The sequence below is a fragment of the Nerophis lumbriciformis genome, linkage group LG17, assembly GCF_033978685.3.
Source record: "Nerophis lumbriciformis linkage group LG17, RoL_Nlum_v2.1, whole genome shotgun sequence".
NCBI classification, from domain to species: Eukaryota; Metazoa; Chordata; class Actinopteri; order Syngnathiformes; family Syngnathidae; genus Nerophis; species Nerophis lumbriciformis.
In genome coordinates, this window is record NC_084564.2 from 24,078,194 (window position 1) to 24,101,806 (window position 23,613).

The window sequence follows — 23,613 nt, forward strand, 5'->3', positions numbered from 1 at the left end:
CCTTACAGACATCTCACATGGGACAGTTTAGTAAGTATGACTTGTTTTAGTTATATTGTAAAGCTTACAAACGTTGCTTGGAGTGATGAATTTATAGGAGTAGAAACACTATGGACAATTAGAAGACGAAATGGCTCCGGTTTAACGCTCTAAACAGAAGGGCACTGCAGAATTCGTCCAAAAGATAGTGCCATAGAACAAACAACACACCTTATCAGTGTCTTTGCTTGTTTGTTTTTTTAAACTACTGGTATTTGCATTATGAAATAAACCAATGAATACAAATGACAGAGGTAATTCAAAGTTTTGCTTTGAATTACTTTTCCATGAAGTATCCTGGGCTTCTTGTTAGTGTGTTATTGTTTTAACGACAATTCATCGTACATGTAATATATTTTACTATATTGATGATTAAATACGTTATAATTCCACAAGAGTTTTGCAGCAGCACACTCGCGTATGAGCTGTCCGGTTTGGATGTGCAGAACAACTGCTTTAGTGATCGCTTTGTGCATTGTTTTCTTTTCTCATCATACATGGTACCTTGTGTAACGGATTTCGCCAAAGTAAGCTGCTTCTTAGGTGGAGTTTGTTGTTGTTGCGGTCTTGTTCGCTTTGTAAAGATTTGCATTTCCCGCATTTGGCTCGATGCTGTTTCAGATGCTGGAATAAGTTGATTGTGCTCCTGCCTTTTTTAAAGAAACTTTGCACCGTGCAGTCACTTGTTCAATTCCTATTGCCTCACATCTAAAGTACTGATCACACTTTTTTTTTTCTTTGGAACAAACGTCTCACTCTCGTTAGCATTAACCATGCTTTGCTAGGCTTATGAATCTCCGCTAACCAAGTAATGGGGCGGGCGAGAGCTATGGAAGCTCATGGGGGGAAAAAAGTATACTGCAGCAAGAGGAGAAAAACATAGATGTTTTATTTTTTTTAATCGTCTGCAGCAAAAAAGCTTGCATTCATCAATAAAATCGAAATATCGCAGAGGCCTGGATGTGATTTGTGTTGGTATCAGCCGATCTCACTCAGGCAGTATAAAACCATGATAGGAACATCCTTAATTGTATTACGGTACTTATCAATCAATCAATCAATGTTTATTTATATAGCCCTAAATCACAAGTGTCTCAAAGGGCTGCACAAGCCACAACGACATCCTCGGTACAAAGCCCACATAAGGGCAAGGAAAAACTCACCCCAGTGGGACGTCGATGTGAATGACTATGAGAAACCTTGGAGAGGACCGCATATGTGGACTTACTTGCATAATTTCAGTTAACTTAAAAAACGACGGCAGAATTTGGACTCAAATGCAATTTTATTGTTAAAGTACATTAGAAAGCACAGGAGCTTGTGCTGTCCAAATAAAGTGTGTGATTAATCTGTGTATTTCCATGATTAATACTGTATTTTTTGGGATTATTCCCAAGAGTTAAAGCGTTATTTTTGACAGTCTTATTACCTATTACACTAATTTCCTTTTGTCACCTATGTCACAAAGGCAACGTGAATGTTTTGTTCAGTTAGCTTAGCATATATTGACATACATTGGTTTGCTTTTAGCATCTTTAATGTACAAAAGGAATCAAAGTGCCCCCCTCGCATCCTTAAATTTTTCTGAATTCGGCCCTCAGTGGGAAAAGTTTGGATACCCCTAATAGAGGACATGGGACTACATACAATGTGAATATTGATAAAACAAACCTGTAATGTTAATAAAAAAGTACTTAAAAAAAAAAAAAAAAACATAAATGAACATATAACCTCTAACCCATCCAAACACACTCCTATTTTATTATTTTATATATACATGTAATATTATATACATATATACACCACTGTGATACTGTTAAATAATCAGACTTGATCACCTATTTTAGGTGGGACTATTTATTTCATTGCGCATGTCATGAGACAAGGTTACCTTTTAGAGCATTGGTGTCCAAAGTGTGGCCCAGGGGCCATATGTGGCCCACAGCAAATGTTAATTCTAAAAGTACTATTACCACAAAAACATGTAAAAAGTGGAATAAAATAGCAAATAAGTGTACAGTAGCTGGAAAAAGTTGAGCTGTTGACACTAACACTGGACGACGTGGCTCAGATGTTAGAGCGGCCGTGCCAGCAACTTCAGGGTTTCAGGCTCGAATCCAGCTTACGCCATTCTAGGTCTCGTTCACACTGAAAGTCAATTTCGGTTTTTTTGTCCATACGCGGCCTGAAAACGGGTGAAAATAAAATGTTTTAGGAACTCACGTGAAAGTTCCACCATTCTTTTCTCCGTCCGCTCGCCCACAGACACGCTTTTCGAGCAGACATCGAAGCAAAATATCCCGTAAAACTATCAGAGCCAAAATACTACTCCTGTTTCTTCTTAATTTTCTACGGGCAATAATTTAGTCCAGAAAATGTTGACTGTGATTGCAAAAAATCCTTGAAATTGCCATAAACGTGCGAGTACGGTACTTAGACTGTCGAGTGGAAGCCATGTTTACTTCCATAAACACTGCAGTGCGTGCGACGTCATGACGTCAACAACAACACGAAACACGTTTCAGTTTGTAGTGCACAACACTGCGATAAGACACCAATCTGTACTGACTGAAAAACATGAACAATCATGTCACTGTATCTGTAAAGTACTCGCCCACATTTCATGTTTTGTTTTTACACAGCTGAGTGTATGTACTGTATAGTTGTACTAACACGCGTGTCGTGCTGCTTGTATCGTGATCCATATTAAAGTGACTCACTCAATGGACAGTTGTTCGTCTGGTCCAGCTGACCGGGGACGTTTGCTGTTGATTTTGTATAAGCAATCCATTTATGTAAAAGCTTGTCTCCAAGTTCCATATTTCTAGCGTCAAAATGGCTTTCATCCACCTCTGCCGGCTTCTGTCTGCTCCAACGTCTCACTCTTCCTTCATGCTCGTTTATATAAGCAGCAGTATATTTTGCTTCCAAAGTATAAGGTTGTGAATCCTCATTTGTCCAAAAATAGTTGTCTTTGTTGTCTGTTACCAAGTCTGCCATGATTACAAACAAACTGGTGTTTGACTCCGGAAATAGGAACACAGTCCTTTGAGACATTTGTGTTTAAGGGCTATATAAATAAACTCTGATTGATTGATTGATTGAACACACTATACATGCTATTGAAGCAGGAATCAATGTGTAGAAAAAAAATCATACCCAGCAATGATTAAAATGATCAAAATACGGTAAATATTGAACATATTACATACTGTTATGATCATGTCTACATATAAAGACATGCAGTGTGTGTATATAAAAGGTTGCAGGAGGGTTTTGAAGTTGTTTTAGAGGGCTTTGAAGGTTACAACACTGACTCCCATTAGCCCCATCTTTCAAGCTTTTTTTATCATCTTTAAATTGTAAAAAAAAAAGACGTGTGTTCTTGTCTCTCATAATGATTATGAACAATAGGCAAAATTCCAGAAAAAGTGCAGTTCCCCTTTAGGATATTATTATTCTTTTATTTATTTTTTTTGCTATCATGTTATGTTTATGAACAATTAATATTTTCCTTCCAGATGGGTTCAGAGCCCATGACCACAGACCTGGACCCGGAGGACGATGACGACGAGGACGACTCGGAAGACGCCCTCAGTGAATTTGACTTTCTGGGCTCCGGGGAGGATGGGGAGGGGGCGGGTGAGGCCAGGATCTCTGGGGACGGACGGGAGTTAGGTACGCTGTTGCCATAGCAACACCATCCGCACTTCCAACATCCCTGTCCCACCACTGTATCTGTCTTCCTCCCCACACACACACGCTCACATTTTTTTAAGAGTTACCTCTCATTGTGTCTCAGCATCTCTTCTTGTCAATAAAACCAACCTCTTTTCCCAACCGCTTGTCTCTCTGTCTCTGTCTGTCACTCTTAGCACTGTGTCGCAGTCATCTGTTTCTAGATGTGCTCTCTCTCTATCTTTGGGGTCATTTCATCATGAGTATCATGATGGACGAGTATCATGCATGCAGCCTTTACATGTCCACAAGTCATACTTTTGTCCTCCGTGTGAGGAATCAAGTCTTTTGTGTCCACTTTTGGCATCTCTCCGCATGACTGGATGTGTTGTGTCTCTTTCCTGTCGCCGCGTTCAGAGAACCGCAGGAACAAGTTGCAAGGCATGATGTCGGACTTCCCCTCAAAACCTGCCCCGCCTCCTTCTGTGTCTGGACAAGCTCGCTCTGGGGAAGGTAAGACAAGCCGCTCCCAATTAAGTGTCCCTTCTCAGAATTGCCTCCACTACCATATTATGCATGCTTGTAGCTTAGATGTAGAATCCCCAAATTAGACCCTGGTAGTGTAGAGTTGCTCCTCCAACTATAAATAATCTGTCCCGGTCTGCAGGGTGGAATGGGGAAAAACAAGACCGACAAGAACCCCTTCCTGTATTTTCACCGTCTGCATTTCTATCTCCAAACCTGCAGGTGGCGCCTTGGGTTTCTCCTCGGACGTCTTCATTATGGACGCAGTCGGAGGTGGAGACATGAACTTGGGTGAACTGGCTGATCTCACTGTTGCCAATGACAACGATCTCTCCATGGATGTAATTAGCGCGTTCCATTTCGCCACCTACTGAAGCATTGAGCTTCTTTGATGATGCAAACGTGTGCGTTACAGATGCATGATAACCGAGATGAGTTTAAGAAGACCTGGAACCCTCGCTTCACGCTACGGAGTCACTTCGACGCCATCCGGGCTTTGACCTTTCACCCGACCCAAGCGGTTTTGCTCACGGCCTCTGAAGACGGAACACTAAAGCTATGGAACCTCAATAAGGCTATGCACTCAAAGAAGTAAGAACTGTCGCACCTTTTTAAGAAAATTACTCTTAATTTGGAGTTTTCAAATACTTTGACACAAGTTAAGCTAACTTTTCCTCCGCAGGAATGCAGCTTTAGATGTCGAGCCCATCTACACATTCAGAGCGCACAGGTGAGTTAAATATGCACAAACAACAAACAAAAATGCTGTAATGCCAGAGATGTACATTGGTACCTCAGGATTTCAAGTTTTTCGGGATACCAGCTGTTTCTCAGCTAATTGCTTTTAGTTGCCCCGCTGTACTCTCTTTGGAGGGGTTGCGGGGAGTCTCTGGGCCCCTCGGTGCGGGGCGTCCCATCTTTCTGCCTGCGTGGGGTGTGGTCTCTCGCTTGTTGTCTCCTGCTTCTCCCGTGCCTTGTCTACAACCTGCCGCTGGCATGCCTGGCGGCACGGTAGACCTGGTCCCGCAGGTCCTGTTGCTGGCCGGCCTGCCTGCGTAGGGCTGGTGGTCCCTTGTTCCCTGGTCACCACTGTTTTGGGTTGGGCTTTCTGAGTGGCTGGGGCTGTACTTTGGCTGCCACTCATACTGGGACACAAATATTGTACAAAACCCAAAACCAGTGAAATTGGTAAATCGTAAATAAAAACAGAATGCAATGATTTCCTTTTCAATTTATATTCAACTGAATAGACTGCAAAGACAAGATATTCAATGTTCAAACTGAGAAAACATTTTTTTTTGCAAATCATTAACTTAGAATTTAATGGCAACAACACATTGCAAAAAAGTTGGCACAGGGGCATTTTTACCACTGTGTTACATCACCTTTCCTTTTAACAACACTCAGTAAACATTTGGGAACTGAGGAGACCAATTTTTGAAGCTTTTTAGGTGGAGTTCTTTCCCATTCTTGCTTGATGTACAGCTTAAGTAGTTCAACAGTCCGGGGTCTCTGTTGTCGTATTTTACGCTTCATAATGCGCCACACATTTTCAATGGGAGACAGGTCTGGACTATAGGGAGATCACTCTAGTACCCGCACTCTTTTACTACGAAGCCACGCTGTTGCAACACGTGTAGAATGTGGCTTTGCATTGTTCTTGCTAAAAATAAGCAGGGGCGTTAGTGAAAAAGACGTTGCTTGGATGGCAACATATGTTGCTCCAAAACATGTATGTACCTTTCAGCATTAATTGTGCCTTCACAGATGTGTAAGTTACCCATGCCTTAGGCACTAATACACCCCCATACCATCGCATATGCTGGCTTTTCAACTTTGTGCCTAGAACAGTCCAGATGGTTCTTTTCCACTTTGGTCTGGAGGACACGATGTCCACAGTTTCCAAAAACTATTTGAAATGTGGACTTGTCAGACCACAGAACACTTTTCCACTTTGCATCAGTCCATCTTAGATGAGCTCGGGCCCAGCAAAGCCGGTGGCGTTTCTGGGTGTTGTTGATAGATGGCTTTGGCTTTGCATAGTAGAGTTTTAACTTGCACTTACAGATGTAGCGACAAACTGTAGTTACTGACAGTGGTTTTCTGAAGTGTTCCTGAGCCCATGTGGTGATATCTTTTACACACTGATTTCGGTTTTTGATGCAGTAGCGCCTGAGGGATCGAAGGTCTTGGGCATTCAATGTTGGTTTTCAGCCGTGCCGCCCACGTGCAGTGATTTCTCCAGATTCTCTGAACCTTTTGATTATATCACATACCGTAGATGGTGAAATCCCTAAATTCTTTGCAATAGCTCATTGAGAAATATTGTTCTTAAACTGTTCGACAATTTGCTCACGCATTTGTTCACAAAGTGGTGACCCTCGCCCCATCCTTGTTTGTGAATGACTGAGCATTTCATGGAAGCTGCTTTTATACCTAATCATGGCACTCACCTGTTACAAATTTGCCTGTTCACCGGTGGGATGTTCCAAATAAGTGTTTGATGAGCATGCCTCAACTTTCTCAGTCTTTTTTGCCACTTGTGCCAGCTTTTTTAAAACATGTTGCAGGCATCAAATTCCAAATAAGCTAATATTTGCAAAAAATAAAGTTTTCCAGTTCGAACGTTAAGTATCTTGTCTTTGCAGTCTATTCAATTAAATATAGATTGAAAATTATTTGCAAATCATTGGATTCTGTTTTTATTTACGATTTACACAACATGCCAACTTCACTGGTTTTGGGTTTTAACTATATATATATATATATATATACAGTTCTGAAGTATGTGTACCAATATTGATATTAAATATACCCGGTATGTGTAATGTAGTTAAGACATCTAAATAAATTACATATTGAAATCACTACACTAACTTAAGTTTTTTTTTTTATTATTATTTTTCTTACAACTTCGTGCTGTCTCAGAGTGATCTGCGATCACGTTTACACAGCTGTTTTTACACGTAATCGGCGATTGCGATGCTTTAGGTGTGCATATTCATTTCATACCAAATTGAAGAGGGAAGTTTGCCAAACATGTAAGAATACAGTACAAACTGCGGTAAAGCCATATTTTTTAGGGTAATCGCAAAAATGCTGTTATATGGATGCGGGCGCGTGCTGAAGTTTCTTTTGTTACACAGCGGCAGCGTTGATTGTGACGCAACAACAATCTTTTGCACCAAAATAACACTTCAGTGTGCATTGATCAATATAACAGACTGAACAATAACACATACCTTCAACTACATCAACTTTAACAACACCCCACATCACACCCTGACAACAATGCAATATGAAGTCTAACAATTAAACACTGAATATTAAGAGCATGTGAAAGTTCGACTCCTTCCTTGTTTAGTTCCCTGATGAACTCCTTAAAGTTTTGTAATCAATCACAAATATCAAGCAGCTAAAATGCGGCAAACATGGGGAAGTGTTCATAATGCACTGTAATGGATTTATATATGTGTAATTTTAAATTATGTATATGTGTTGTTCAATGAGCAGGAGGTTTGTTTGTTGGGTATAGTTAATATTATAGTTAAGTTTTTTCGATTGGGTCATATAAATTGATGCTGTTCTCTCATCACTGTCTAATGAGATGCGTGGTCATTTACCTTGGCTTCTCTTTTCGTCCACAAGAGGGCGCCGATTTCACCTCAACTCAATCCACAGGTGACCAAATTTAGGCAAAAACTTTCTGCGAGTCAATCTTCTTGTTAAACTTGTGATGTCTCGTGGGCTACACATGGGCCGCTGGCCCTAGTTTTGACAGTCCTAGTCTAGAAAGAGGATAATATACCAACAACTGTTGGCGTGTCATCATTGTCACAGTCACTACGCGACATGTGAGAGAAGGGCGGGTCAATACATAAATTGGTGGCGTCGATACCAAGGGTAGTAAACGGGTTAATATAAAAAAAAAAATGTAAATAATTTTTGTTGTTGTTTTTGTTCATGTTTACAAACTCATGGAATAGTTCCCTTGAAACAAGAGGACTTTGATGGCAAAAACCAAAAGATTAAAAGAGTAGCAGATAGTAGTTTTTGCTTTTGTTTAGCTATTGTGTAGTATTGACTTTGTTTTGCTCCAACAACTACATGTAATAAAAGAGCATAAGGAACTACTTTAATAATTGTGTTGATCTTGTTAAACTGTCGATAACACTAAAGAAAGCATTAAACATTAATAAATGTTTAATAATGTTTTACATGTTCAGTTCAGTTTAGTTTATTTACTTGTATAGCACATTTAAAAACAACCCCAGGGTGGGGGCACTAGGATGACAGGGGATGCAAAACAATAACAGTGCATCCCATAACATGGTCACTACTGCCTAGTTTCTCTTGTTATATTCTTATTTTACTGTTATATTTGTATTCTCATTGTTGCTTTTTATTTTTATTCTATTGTAATATTTTTCTATTTTGTTTCCATTTATACCCCCATTATTTACTTTTTAAATTCGATCTCAATTTTGTACACTGCTGCTGGAATTTTAATTTTCCTGAGGGAACTCTCCTGAAGGAATCAATAAAGTACTATCTATCTATCTATCTATCTATCTATCTATCTATCTATCTATCTATCTATCTATCTATCTATCTATAAAAACAATATAAAAATAAAATGTGATTAAAAACGATTTTAAAGGGTAACCAATAAATAGAAGTACAAATGTAAAAACACAGAGGACCACACAACTCACATGGTGTTAAAAGCCAGAGAATAAAAGTGAGTCTTAAGACGAGACTTAAAACACTACAGCAGTTTGAACATGGAGGGGCAGAGTGTTTCAGAGCTTAGGGCCGACCACAGAGAAGGCCCTGTCTCCCTAGGTTTTAAGTCTGGTCTTGGGCACCACGAGCTGGAGCTGGCTCTCGGACCTCAGAGCGCGCGCAGGAGTGTAAATTTTGGATGAGGTCCGAGATATAATGAGGTGCCAGTCCATGCAAAGCTTTAAAACCAAACCGCAACATTTTTAAATCAATTCTAAAATGAACAGGGAGCCAGTGCAAAGTCTCAAGAATTGGGGTTATATGTTTGCGTTTCCTGGCCTCTGTTAAAATTTGGGCTGCTGCGTTCTGGACTAACTGCAACCGGGAGAGAGCTTTTTGGCTAATGCCAGCATTAGTGAATTAAAGGCATTTGGTTGCAACACCTTATTGAGTGCACTTTATCTGACACACTCTTTCCGTCCAGTGGTGCGGTTTTGTCACTAACCATGGGAGAAGATGGAGATTCCTGCTACAGCGGGGGTCTGGATGGAAGCGTGCGATGTTGGAAGATGCCGGACCTCAACGTAGATCCCTATGACAACTACGGTCAGTGAGTCAACAGCAGCTGCGTTATCCCGTTGCCAGCTGGCACAGCCGATGTGCTCTATAAAGTGCATGTGTATCTCCCTAATTAGACCCTGGCATCGAGAGCAGCGTGCTGGCAGGCCACGAGGACATCGTGTGGGGTCTGACGTACTCCGCAGTCCACCAACGGCTGGCCTCGTGCTCGGCCGACGGCACGGTTCGCATCTGGGACCCGCAGCACTCCGCCCCCTGCCTGTCGGTCTTCAACAAGGAGAGAGGTGGCTGCACGTGTAGCGCTGGAGGTTCCTCCTCTGTTGTTTACCCGTGTAACACGTCACGCTCTTGCCTCCTCAACAGAAAACGGGACACCCACCTCAGTGGCCTTTGTGGCTTCTGACCCCAACCAGGTGGTGGTGTCGTATGATGGTGGCCAGACACTGCTCTATGACCTTAACACAGAGCAGAGCATCATAGCACTAGAGACGCAGACCAAGGATGGTATGTGCACTGCAAAAAGTCAGTGTTCAAAAACAAGAGAAAAAAAATTAGAGGTATTTTATTTGAACTAAGCAAAATTATCTGCCAATAGAACAAGAAAATTCGGCTTGTCAAGACTTTCCAGAACTAGTAAAATTAGCTAACCTTAATTAACCCAAAAATACCTTCAAATAAGTATATTCACTCACAAATATCAAGTGCACTTTTCTTGGTAGAAAAAAAAAATTAGACCTTTTTGCTCAATATGTTGAAAAATATTCTTTAAGTAAATGCTAGTGCCATTATCTTGACATAATGATATGCGCTCGGCCTCATGACTTTTTTTTCATGCTTGAAGTAAGAAATTATTACTTTAAAAAAGTAGTTTTATACTTGTGAGTGTTAATGACACAGCTTTGCATCAGTTGATATTCTAGTTTCAAGCATGTTTTACTCAATATTGGTCATAAAATCTCAGCAACAAGCTGTAATATCTTACTGAGATCATTTAGGACCAAAACACTTAAAACAAGTTAAACACTCTAACATAAAATCTGCTTAGTGAGAAGAATCATCTTATCAGACAGAAAATAAGCAAATATCACCCTTATTTCAGATATTTAATCTTACTTAGATTTCAGTTTTTGCAGTGTGCTGCTTAAGTAGAGATGTAATACATATAGCGATATGATTTTTTATATGTGTTTATCCTCCCTCCCGTGCAGGAAGTGAGTTAATTAACCGTGTGGTCAGTCACCCCTCTGAGCCCATCTCCATTACTGCACATGAGAACCGCACCATCCGTTTCTTAGACAACAAAACAGGTATGCAAATTCTTCTGTTTACCTGCGCAGATCAACTACTTTGTGAAACAAGCAAACGAGAACTATGAATATACCGTCTCTTTATTCTTTTTTTTTTTTTTTTTTTTTTTTTTTTTTTTTTTTTTTTTTTTAAACAGGTAAAGTGGTCCACTCAATGGTGGCTCACCTGGATGCGGTCACATGTCTCACCACGGATCCTAAAGGCACTTACCTCATCTCTGGCAGTAAGTCACAACAACAACACATTTGTTTTTTTGAGTTTGAGTTTATTTTGAACATGCATGCATACAACATGATACATCTCAATTTCCAGTTTCTCTTTTCAACATGTTCGAAAATGAGTAGGAAGAAGCAGAGCTTATTTAATCCTATGCCTCTTCTTTTACATAACAGTTGCTAAAACTTTTGTTCACTTCCTGTTCTCAATTTATTCACAATATACTCCATAAGTAATCACAATAAAAATAAATAAATAAATAAATAATACTCTGTGAAGTAAGTTACATTTCATATGGTGAGATGAGTTAGATTATTTTGATAATGAATGGATGGAGTGCGCCATGTGCTCGATTTTTAATCAAGCACGTGGAGTGTTTTTATCTTGGTTAATGCAAGTCAGATGAACATGATTTATTTGCGTATATGTTCTTCCTTTGCTTCTTTACCTCCTACATTAAATGGAACCTCGATTTCTGAACTTAATTTGTTCTTAAATATAAAAGTTCATATATCGAAGCATATTTCTCCATGTGAAACATAAGTAGTGCATCTGGAAAGTATTCACAGCACTCCACTTTTTCCAAAATGGAATAAATTCATTTTGGTCCTCAAACTTCTACACACAATACTCCATAATCACATTGTGACAATTTTTTATTTTTTTTATTTTGCAGATTTATTACCGGGAGTAATAAATAAATAAAAAGTCATGTATTTAAGTATTCACAGCCTTTGCTCAATACTTTGTTGATGCCTCTTTGGCAGCTTTTACAGCCTCAAGTTGTTATGAATACAATGCCACAAGCTTGGCACACCTATCTTTGGGCATTTTTGCCCAACCCAAATTGCAGCACCTGTCAAGCTCCATCAGGTTAAATGGGAAGCGTTGGTTTTTCATCCAGGATGTCTCTGTACATTGCTGCATTCATAGTTATTGTTAAAATTAGCTTTCACACAGTTGTTCATCACTGAAAAAATGTTTTATGTGCGTTTCCAGTTCTTTTACACTTTATCCAGAAAACAAATACAGTATGCTTATTGCAGGGGTCACCAACCTTTTTGAAACTGAGAGCTATGTCATAGGTACTGAGTCATACGAAGGGCTACCAGTTTGATAACGCTCTTCTGAAAAACAAATTTGCTCAGTTTGCCTTCGATTATACATTAACAATGATTTATGATACTCATCTATATGAAGACACTGATCACATTTTTATCAGTAATGACAACAAGGTTTAAAATGGATATACATTTTCAGAACATTATAAATGTCAGTAATTATTACATTTTCATATGATCACTTACATCACTATATTTCATAAGAAAAAATGTCCCGTTTACACTAGCCACTAATAAACCCTTTTAATAAACCATGAACTATGTTGCACCATATTTCAAAAAAGTTAGCAATTATGTAATCAACTGACTTATTTTTGTTAGTGAAGACTGGCATTGCATGCTATTCACTAGTGTACTCTAATCTTGTGTGTCATTTTCTTGGATAACTTCCCAGTCTAAAAATGCCTTTCTTCTTTATCAGAATATGTTCAGCTCTAAACGTTGCTTACAAAAAGCTGCCCTTCGTGCGCTTCCTAGTCTTTCACAGTCGTAAAAATGAACTCCTCCCATTCGCTGTAAAATGTCTTTCTTTTTTCTGCCATTTTTGGGGGGTAAGTAACTGCATTTTGCGCTCCTTCGCTGCGGCCGCTAGCTTACTCTCCACGACCACTGGTTTTGTCACGCGCACAATACTGACCTTTGAACCAGAGTAGGTCAGAGTTCACTTAAATTTAAATTTAAAAACATTTATATTGAACATGTTTTTAAGATATTTTCATTAAAAAAAATATACAAATAAAGTGCGATTTAAAAAAAACAATAAAATTAAATTTTAGACCCAGGACTAAGGAATTGTGCTAATTTTAGAATAGGCTTGCGGGTAACTCGTGGTCTTTATGGGCGACCGTGTTGGTGACCCCTGCTCCACCACAAGAAAGTATTTTAAGTTAATTGCAAATTTTCTACAACAAAAAACATATTAACAAGATGATGATACAAATAATAGAAAATACAAAATAAGGGCAGAAAACGTAATCAATACAAAGATGACATAATGCAAGCACTGACTAATCTCACTAGGAGCATGTTTGCATTGTATTACATTATTAACCAGCATTATATATTATAGGAAATTTAGTTACTCAGCAGCTCTCTTGTCTACAAAACCAATTTGTAAAGGAATAGTTAGTGTTGTGATTACTGATTAATTACATTTCTGCAGGCCACGACTGCTCGGTGCGCCTGTGGATGCTGGACAACAGGACGTGCGTGCAGGAGCTCACCGCCCACAGGAAGAAGCATGACGAGGCCATACACGACGTGGCCTTTCACTGCTCGCAGCCCTTCATCGCCAGCGCCGGCGCCGACGCACTCGCCAAGATCTTTGTCTGACAACACTGCTGGGTATGAGATGCTAACTTTTATTTGAACAATTAGAAATCAGATGCAAATATTTCAAATGGACCTATGAGGATTTTTGTCTTTTCGGACTTACTCATGTTGTTACAATGTTGAATACCTGTGTTAAAACAAAGCCAAAGCGTCAAATCAATTATGTTTATTTATTTTGATGCATCTGCCTGCGGGGTTCTGCTTTCTGCGTACGTTGTGACGTCACAGCGAGGTGACATGCTTTTTTTGGACATTAAGTAAAACTATTAGGCCAGGTGAGTTTGAGGGAACACTGGTGGAGGTAGGATGAAGTATTATTTTAATGGCATGTGGATAATAACACCGATGTACAATATGCCATCCATCTATCCATCCATCTTCTTCCGCTTATCTGAGGTCCAGTCCCGGGGGCAGCAGTCTAAGCAGAGTAACCTCTCCCCATCCACTTCATCCAGCTACTTCGGCGGATCCCGAGGCGTTCCCAAACCAGCCAGGAGACATAGTCTCCCCAACGTGTCCTGGGTCTTCCCCGTGGCTTTCTACTGGTCGGACATGCCCTAAACACCTCCCCAGGGAGGCGTCCAGGGGGCATCCTGACCAAATGCCCGAACCACCTCATCTGGCTCCTCTCGATGTGGAGGAGCAGTGGCTTTACTTTGAGAGCTTCTCACCCTATCTCTAAGGGAGAGCCCCGCCACCCGAAGGAGGAAACTCATATTGGCCGCTTGTACCCGTGATCTTGTCCTTTTGGTCATAACCCAAAGCTTGTGACTGTAGGTGAGGATGGGAAAGTAGATCGACCGGTAAATTGAGAGCTTTGCCTTTCCGCTCAGCTCCTTCTTCACTACGACAGATCGATGCAGGGTCCGCATCACTGCAGACGCTACACTGATCCGCCTGTCGATCTCACGATCCACTCTTCCCTGACTCGTGAACAAGACTTTGAGGTACTTGAACTCCTGCCCAACCAGGAGATGGCACTCCACTCTTTTCCAGGTGAGAACCATGGACTTGGACTTGGAGGTGCAGATTCTCATCCCAGTCGCTTCCCACTCGTGCAATATGCAGTGACATAAATGCTGCTTTTTTTTATGCAGCACTGTATTGGAGAGTGTACAGGTCTACCTAATGTTGTGGCTGGGTGAATCTATATAATATTTCTGAGGTTTTGTTTTCGACCATGTCTGAAAAAAACCAGCAGGTACGATTTATTTAAACATAGTACATTCTCATAAAATAAATTACGATACTTTTGGAGGAGTGGGGTGTTTTTTTTCCAGACACAGTCAAAAATAAACTTTATAAACATAACATAGATTAACTGGTCACAACATTAGGTACACCTGCACACACTTCGATCCTTCCTCTATGGCTGAGCGCTTTACTAAATGTCCAAATAAAAACGTTTGTGATGTCACAACATAGCCGAACTGCAAAGCCCGGTTGACAGAAGCATCCAGAACTGTTTGCAAGCCCAAGCCAAAAAGCATCAATTATTATTTCACGCTTTGACATTTTTTAACAGGAGTATCCAACTTTTTACCATTTATAAGTCAGAAAAGATGGAATTCATCATAGGTCTACTTTTAAAGTGTTTGTTTATATGTGTGATTGAAGTCAGCTAAAGTTAAAAGTCCTGAAGACAGAAGACTAGTTGATACTCTTTTTAATTGTATTTTAGATATTAAATCCTGGATAGCAGATCACCTTTTACAGCTTAACCAGGACCAAACTGAAGTTTTAGTCATTGGCCTGAGGCCCTGAGAGAAAAAACACATATGAAAACTACAAGCATTGTCCTTGACACCATTACTCTGAGTGAAAAACCTGGGCGTCGATTTCGACTCTGACCTTAGTTTTATACTGCATATTAAAAATGGTACAAAAATAGTTTTTTATCATCTTAAGAATATAGCCAGATTTTGCCCTTTTCTCTCTCAGGGAAACACAGACACTAACATATGCTTTAAATAAATAAATGTATTATGAATCGTGTAGATTATTATAATTCCCTACTTTGTGGTCTTCCTAAAAAGATTATTGCACCTTTACAATTACTCCAAAATTCAGCTGCACGTGTCCTAACGATGACCAGAAGGCGGGCCCCGATTACACCAGTTTTAAAATCTCCGCGTTGGTTCCCCGTGTGTTTCATAGTTGATGTCTTCAAAGGGACAATGTAAACATCCAGTGTAACAAGTGTAAAACAATAATGTACACTTCAGTGTCTTTCAACTTTTACAATGTCCTTTACAGTGGTCATTTTTTATATCAGTCTGCAAAATGTTGTTTCTCATAAAAGTTAGGTTAAGTTAAAGTACCAATTATTGTGGTGAAATTTGTCCTCTGCATTTGACCCATCCCCTTGTTCACCCCCTGGGAGGTGAGGGGAGCAGTGGGCAGCAGCGGTGGCCGCGCCCAGGAATCATTTATGGTGATTTAACCCCCAATTCCAACCCTTGATGCTGAGTGCCAAGCAGGGAGGTAATGGGTCCCATTTTTATAGTCTTTGGTATGACTCGGCCGGGGTTTTTGAACTCGCACTGAGTAGGTTAAGTTAACTAACAATATAACTTCTAATAATATAAATACCTCACAAACTGTTATTTGGCATCACTGGCTTCAACAAGCGGTAGAAAATAGATGGATGGATGGGTTTAAGGTGGCAACTTGTCCAGCCCTGCCTTCCGCCTGGGTGTAGCTGGAATAGGCTGCAGCTGTCCCGCAACGAGAGACAAACAGTAGAAAACTAGATGGATGGATTGAGGATGCATCAAGTAGCTTTTTAGTTTACTCGTATTTCTCGCGTTGAACTTTTTCTTATGGTTATTTCCCGCCGTGCGGTGCGCCAAGACCGGCTGGCTCCGTGTCACCATGGAAACACTTGAAACGAAAGTGACACGCTTCGCTTTGCCAGAATGCAGACTTTCTTACCTCCGCCAAAGAGGTTATGTTTTAGTCTGGGATGGTTTGTCTGTTTGTCAGCAACATTACTCAACCAGTTATGGACAGATTTAATGTCCAAAAACCAATTCATGTTATCTACGACAAGTACGAACACACTTCACTTCGCGCTTAGGCGTTCAGCGCCCCGACTTTGCTGGTCCCGCACTGCATATACGATATTGACAGATGTAATTTATTTCCAGACCTTGTCCAACGCTAAAACGCCAGAAGAAAACTACACTCGCCAAGTTTTGGTTTGATAGTGTCCGTAGTTTCCTAAGGAAGCCTTAGCTTGATGCTCCTCTACTTTCTCCTGCTCCCGCTTGCTGCGGCAACAACAAACAAAACTCCAGAAGCTCCTCTTCGTTTTGTATCGTTTACTTCAAACAATAACGATGTGAACAAATGATTGGCAAAATAAAGCGAGTTTGTTAGAGTAAGAAAAAGTAAGAGTAAGGTAAAAAAAACTGTGTGGCTCGATTCCACCATACCTGACTGCCATTACTAGGGCTGTCCGATAATGGCTTTTTGCCGGTATCCGATATTCCGATATTGTCCAACTCTTTAATTATCGATACCGATATCAACCAATACCGATATCAACCGATATATACAGTTGTGGAATTAACACATTATTATGCCTAATTTGGACAACCAGGTACGGTGAAGATAAGGTACTTTTAAAAGAAATTAATAACATAAAATAAGATAAATTAAAAACATTTTCTTGAATAAAAAAGGAAGTAAAACAATATAAAAACAGTTACATAGAAACTAGTAATGAATGAAAATTAGTAAAATTAACTGTTAAAGGTTAGTACTATTAGTGGACCAGCAGCACGCACAATCATGTGTGCTTACGGACTGTATCCCTTGCAGACTGTATTGATATATATTGATATATAATGTAGGAACCAGAATATTAATAACAGAAAGAAACAAATGGGGGAGGAAGGTTTTTTGGGTTGGTGCACTAATTGTAAGTGTATCTTGTGTTATTTATGTTGATTTAATAAAATAAAAAATAAAAAAATAAAAAAACGTTACGGTTAATAAAAAACCGATACCGATAATTTCCGATATTACATTTTAACGCATTTATACATCTCTAGCCATTACCCATAATACGTCCAAATCTTATTACCACACAGATCTGTCCGCCTTATATGCAATTAAACAGTTAACATATTCTTCACTGTATTACAGCAGTATAAAATAGTGCGTTATCAAATTATTCATAAAGTGAGCCTTATAATTACTTTAAGCCTGCAATATATACATTGTCATATTATGCAAATAAAGTAAATAGTCCCATTTTGGCTGAATAAACATAAAGCACCTTCCATAAAATGTAAATTAACTTAAATAGCATTTAGGCTCCTACACTGTCACACGTCACGGTATTTTTGAGAAGACTTTGAAACCGAAATACCACATTATTTATAATACTGTTACATCCAGGTACCACAAGATAAAAGTTGGTTTTGCATAGTAGGGCCCCTTTAAGTTCGTAAAGCACTTTGTGTTGCATTTCACTTATGTATAAATAGTGCTTTATAAATCTAGTTTGATGATGAATAAGGTTTGATAGGCTCCAGCTCACCTGTGGCCCTGATGAGGACAAGCTGTCTAGAAAATGGACGTGAACAAGTGTAACCTTGTTTATGCCAGTGTTTTTCAACCACTGTGCCGCGGCACACCTGTGTACCGTGAGATAGTCTGGTGTGCTGTGAGAGATGATGTAATTTCACCTAATTGGGTTAAAAATATGTTTTGCAAACCAGTAAGTATAATCCGCAAATGTGCTGTTGTTGAGTGTCTGTACTGTCTGGAGCTCGGCAGAGTAACCATGTAATGCTCTTCCATATCAGTAGGTGGCAGCAGGTAGCTAATTGCTTTGTAGATGTCTGGAACATGGTTTGTCGTGATCACAATATGTGGGAGGCAGCGTGTAGGCAAAAAGGTATCTAACACTTAAACCAAAAATAAACAAAAGGCTAGTGCCGCTAAGAAAAGGCATTGAAGCTTAGGGATGGCTCTGCAGAACGAAACTAAAACTGAACTGGCTGCAAAGTAAACAAAAACAAAATGCTGGACAACAGCAAAGACTTACAGCGTGTGAAGCAGACGGCGTCCACAAAGTACATCCGTACATGACATGACAATCAACAATGTCCCCACAAAGAAGGAAAGCGTCCGCACAACTTAAATAGTCTTGATTACGAAAACAAAGCAGGTGTGGGGAATAGCGTTCAAGGAAGACATAAAACTGCAACAGGAAAATACCAACAAAAGAGGAAAGACAAGAACTAAAACACTACACACAGGAAAACACCAAAAAACTCCAAATAAGTCACGGCGTGATGTGACAGGTTGTGACAGTACACCTACTTTGAGACAAGAGCTATAGTGATGCATGCTTGGTTATGGTTTGAATTCATATCCAACGATTGCGAGAACGACTTTTTACTGTCAATATTGGCTGCTGAGTTTCATTTTTTTATGCTTTCTGCTGGTGGTGTGCCTCCGGATTTTTTCAATGAAAAAAATGTGCCTTGGCTCAGAAAAGGTTGAAAAACACTGGTTTATGCCTTCTTCTTTTTTTTATCTTTCCAGACACCCTCAACTGGGCCGAAAGAGACAACAGAGGACATTATTTCTGCCCTCACACTCACACACTCTCACACAAACACACACACACACACACACACACACACGGTTGTCCTGCACCCCACTGGCTGGGTTGTTGTCACAGGACGTCACCGCCCCTCACTTCCTCACAGTTTTATGCCTCAGTGACTTGTTGTTATACAAATCACTCTACTTAGTTTTTTAATGACGCTAGAAGCTCCTCTGATAAAACTCACCTAAGGAGAAACACTTTTTTTCTACACTACAGTGCGCTATTCTGCTCCCCCTCCCACCCTACAGGTCTACTAATTTCAAAACCCTCCAAGGAGAAACGCGACCTCACATGTCATTTTATTAGTCAACAAACTTGTGTCCAATTGTTCCACTGGCCAGCCTGCTGGTATAGCACAGTGTGACTGAGTAGCCGCGATATCAAAAACATGGTGGAGTCATTCCAAAGACTTTTAAAGGAGCAGTGTGTGAATATGTGTGTTTGTTGTTTTCTTACCCACGGTCTGAGAATGTTCCACATGCCAGTGTTTCAACTTTAATAGCTTTAATTTCAACTTTGCCACGACCCGTAGGTTCACTGTGTGAGTGTCATGAATGTTTAGCACACCCTTGGTCCGTTTAAGGTCGGGCACAGAGTGCAGGGTGAGGCCTGTGTCTGGGGGTGTGCTGCTTTTACTGTACAGAAGTGTGTGTCTGTATTTGCACTAGTGAAATCATGGTGCTACGGAAGCCTGTGTTAGTGTTCTTTTGCAGAGACTTCACAGTGGAATCATTTCATTGACCGGTCTTTTTTTTTTTTTATATAGAACTAAATCCCCTCCTCTGTCTGTTGGATGTGAGAGACATCTGTAGCTTCCTCACATTGTTGTGTGTTCCTTTCATTAGCGCCCGTGTCAGTGGGCGCGTTCAGGCTTTAAAAAAAAAAAAAAAAGAAGCTGGTCATCACCTTGGCTAGTAGTGCATGAGTTGCACAGTAGCACGTTAGCCGCCCTGGATGCTAATGCTAATGGCTAATAGCGGTCCCTTCTGTCACCAAACACAGGAAGCAATGTCGTGGGTGAAAGAGCGTCAGTTCACAGCACTCATCTGCACTTTAGTTTGCCATTTTGCCCATCACCCACAATCCTTACGTGAGACAAGAACACACATGGCTTTCCCTTTTCCGTGCATGCTCAATAGTGAAAAACTGCTCGTAAGATTGATTGATTGAAATTTTTATTAGTAGATTGCACAGTACAGTACATATTCCGTACAATTGACCACTAAATGGTAACACCCCAATAAGTTTTTCAACTTGTTTAACGTTAATCAATTCATGGTACAAATATATACTATCGGCATAATACAGTCATCACACAAGTTAATCATCAGAGTATATACATTGAATTATTTACATTATTTACAATCCGGGGGATAGGATGTGTAGGGGGTTGGGGTGGGGGGGGTTAGGTTTGGTTGATATCAGCACTTCAGTCATCAACGATTATATCATCTGAGAAATGGACATTGAAACAGTGTAGGTCTGACTTGGTAGGATATGCACAGCGAGCGGTGAACATAGTGAGTTCAGAAAGCATAAGAAAAGAGGCAGCTTACAATACAGGTAATGGGGATACGATCTATTCCACCTGTAAAGCACTCTAAAAACCATCCAAAAAGCCTCCGACACAGTTGTATATACATGCTGCAAGTACGTATGTAATGTGGTAACGTGCACATTTATGATAACGTGCAATATTTACGGTATTTGGCTCATTTTAAGCATTACCTGGAACGTCTTTTCTCCACGCATTGATTTCACGTAGCCACAGTAGCTATGCGCTAAATGTTTCAAATACAACATAAAACAGTGACTCACATTGTCCACTCTCACTGGGATGGTTGTATCTTTCAGCACTGCTCATTTCTAAATTATCCTCTCATATTAAAAAAAAAAAAAGCAATGTTGCGGTTATTAAATTATGCTGCTCATTTGATGGGAGTTATAGGTTCAAGTTTGTTCTAGGGATGGGAGATATGACTTAAAATTTAGATATTTCAGCCTCCTGCGATAACAATTGATATCACAATATATTATTTGGTATATAAATGATAATAGAACCATTTTGAAACGGGTTACCAAGTTTCCTAATTTAGCTGCTGAACAGCTGTATTGTTTTGTCCAAACTATTATTAATCTACTTGATCATTTACTGTTGGCGCCTTGATAGTTTCTGTTGTAACTGATTCAATTCTTGATCACGATTGTAAAAACGATACACAGGAAGGCGGTCTAATGATATCATTTAAATATTAAATTCTTTTCTTATATCTTTTAATTACAATATATTGAGCAAATAAATTTGATGGTGCAGAATAACTAAACATAAGCAAAAACTACTACTGGGTCAGATTTAAAGTCCTATATAACAAAAAAACAGCCCAAAAATTATTTATTCGACCATACTTGGTATTGATACAATCGATATTTGTATTATCTGCCCACTTCTGTTTACATTAGGGGTTAACATGGCTTTTTGTATCCTACAGTGTAGTGTAGGATGTTTAGCTATAGCATGTGACTTGCAGTACAAGAAACTGTTATTTTCCACCAAGGAGGCGAGGATGAGTTAGCCGCTATCTCAAACACGCTAGGGGACGCGGTCGTTCGCTTGTCACTGTCGGATTAGCGTCACACAGCTAGAATGTGTCATCAACATGCATGTTTATAGTAATAAGAGCTTTATTGTCTGCCAAAATGGTATTTATATTGTTTATATCACACAACCCGAGTTGGCGATTAACTTATCCTGACTCCTAATTACAACAGAAGCAGCTCACGCTAGCGAGGTAGTCTGAAGAGCGACGTATCATGACACCAAAGAAAGTAGTTCCTTGACGTTAGCTATATATCTTGGTTAATATGCAGGTGCCGGAAATGGAGCATCGTTGGCGTTTATTTAATTTTTTTTAGAGGTCTTTATAGGCGGAATAGATGACTCATTAGCCACATTCTTAGCCGCTTCTTGCTAGCAGTTTTTTACTATTTGAAATGCACAGAAAATGGATAAACATGTTTGTTCTTGTCTCTATAAGTATTGTGGATTGATGGGCAAAATTCCAAAATAAGTGCAGTTCCCCTTTGAAGGGAATGTCGTTTTTAAGGGTTTATTTATAAAGTAAAAAAAACCCCAAGAAAAATAATTTTGTAAAAGCAAACATGATGACTTTTCATTGCGTTCTATAGACTCGGGATGGGCGTTATTATTTATCGACTCGTTTTTTAGCAGAATAATGACATTGCCGAAGAGTTACAATCGAGAGTTCTCACTGTTAATGTTATGTTCTTCTTCAGGCCACAGACTAGTAAAGCCAGAACGACAGCGCCCCTGCTGCTTGCAGCCAAGTAGTGCACTCTTAGAATTAGAATCGGCTTTTATTGTCATTGCACATTAGGAACGACAAAATTGTGGAATGTTGATGGTGGAAGCTGCCATGCAAGGTGCTAACCACCATCAGGAGCAGTTAGAGGTTCTGTGTCTTGTTCTAGGACGCTCAGGCCGAGATCGAACCAGTAACCTTTCGGTTACAACACGACCACGTTACCAAATACTCAAGCTGTCAACCAGCCTATTCGTCAATCATATCATGCCTATCCCTACGAGAGACTAGTTTGAGAACAGGGTACCTCAGAGGTCGGAAAAATTCCTAATCACCGAGAAGACCCAAGAGCATTTAAACAGGGTCTCCCTCTTACGATGCATGCGCCACATCGCCGACTACTGGCCGGGCATGCATATTGCAGCCTTTTCTGATTTTGCAAAGGATATTTGTTTAGTGTGTGGACTTCCTGTTTAAAACACGTGTCAATCCACAATTCAGTATTTATCAAGTGAGATTTGCTGAAGGCCAACTGAGCGCCGAGGGAAAAAAAAGTTTTTTTTGTTTGCTTTTCCATCTGTTTTGATTGAAATGAAGATGTAAGAATTCTGTAGAAGCATACATGTGATTTATTCTCCTTTACTAGGCATAGGACTTGCTTGTGATTGATGACAATGTACAACTTGTAAAAAAATATGAACATAAATGCAAAAAAAAAATCAAGAAAACAAAAAAAAAATTACCAGTCAGAGGCCAAGTTAAAGGACTCAATTTTTGTGTTTTTATTTTTTTATTCGCAATTTATCACTGTGTGATACTTTGTACATCATATTAAACTGTATTCAAACAATTTCCTCTTAACTACAAGGGATAAGAGACCTGCTTTTTATTAATAATAATTTGGTTTTATTATATATTTTTGAACTGCATTCTAGCTTGTATCAAATGAGACCCCTGTTTGTTTGTTTTTGTTTGTTTCATGGGTCGCTAGTTGTATGTCGTTAAAGGTAAAAAGGATAAAAAAACACGGTTTTGTACAGTGACTGTGTGGATTTCGTTTTTTTTTTATGGTCTGCAGCACTTAAATGTAATTCTCAAGCTTATACTGTAATACACTACATGTTGTAGAAGAACTGTTGCA

The 23,613-nt window shown here is 39.6% G+C and overlaps 2 protein-coding genes across 2 annotated transcripts in view; one reads left to right on the forward strand and one right to left on the reverse strand.

The window, feature by feature from the left end:
- Positions 1-2,922, reverse strand: part of fkrp (fukutin related protein) — a 39,116-nt gene extending 36,194 nt beyond the window's left edge. Inside the window, exon 1 of the mRNA XM_061972815.2 lies at positions 2,760-2,922. The gene's annotated coding sequence lies outside the window, so the exon portion shown is untranslated. The remainder of the gene's footprint in view (positions 1-2,759) is intronic.
- Positions 1-21,871, forward strand: part of strn4 (striatin, calmodulin binding protein 4) — a 53,893-nt gene extending 32,022 nt beyond the window's left edge. Inside the window, exons 7-18 of the mRNA XM_061972926.2 lie at positions 3,561-3,717; positions 4,135-4,230; positions 4,465-4,583; positions 4,658-4,833; positions 4,925-4,972; positions 9,452-9,573; positions 9,663-9,830; positions 9,910-10,050; positions 10,755-10,853; positions 10,991-11,077; positions 13,354-13,535; positions 19,086-21,871. Of these exons, the coding sequence (XP_061828910.1) occupies positions 3,561-3,717; positions 4,135-4,230; positions 4,465-4,583; positions 4,658-4,833; positions 4,925-4,972; positions 9,452-9,573; positions 9,663-9,830; positions 9,910-10,050; positions 10,755-10,853; positions 10,991-11,077; positions 13,354-13,523 (1,383 nt within the window). The 3' untranslated portion in view covers positions 13,524-13,535; positions 19,086-21,871. The remainder of the gene's footprint in view (positions 1-3,560; positions 3,718-4,134; positions 4,231-4,464; positions 4,584-4,657; positions 4,834-4,924; positions 4,973-9,451; positions 9,574-9,662; positions 9,831-9,909; positions 10,051-10,754; positions 10,854-10,990; positions 11,078-13,353; positions 13,536-19,085) is intronic.
- The last annotated feature ends 1,742 nt before the right edge of the window (positions 21,872-23,613 follow it).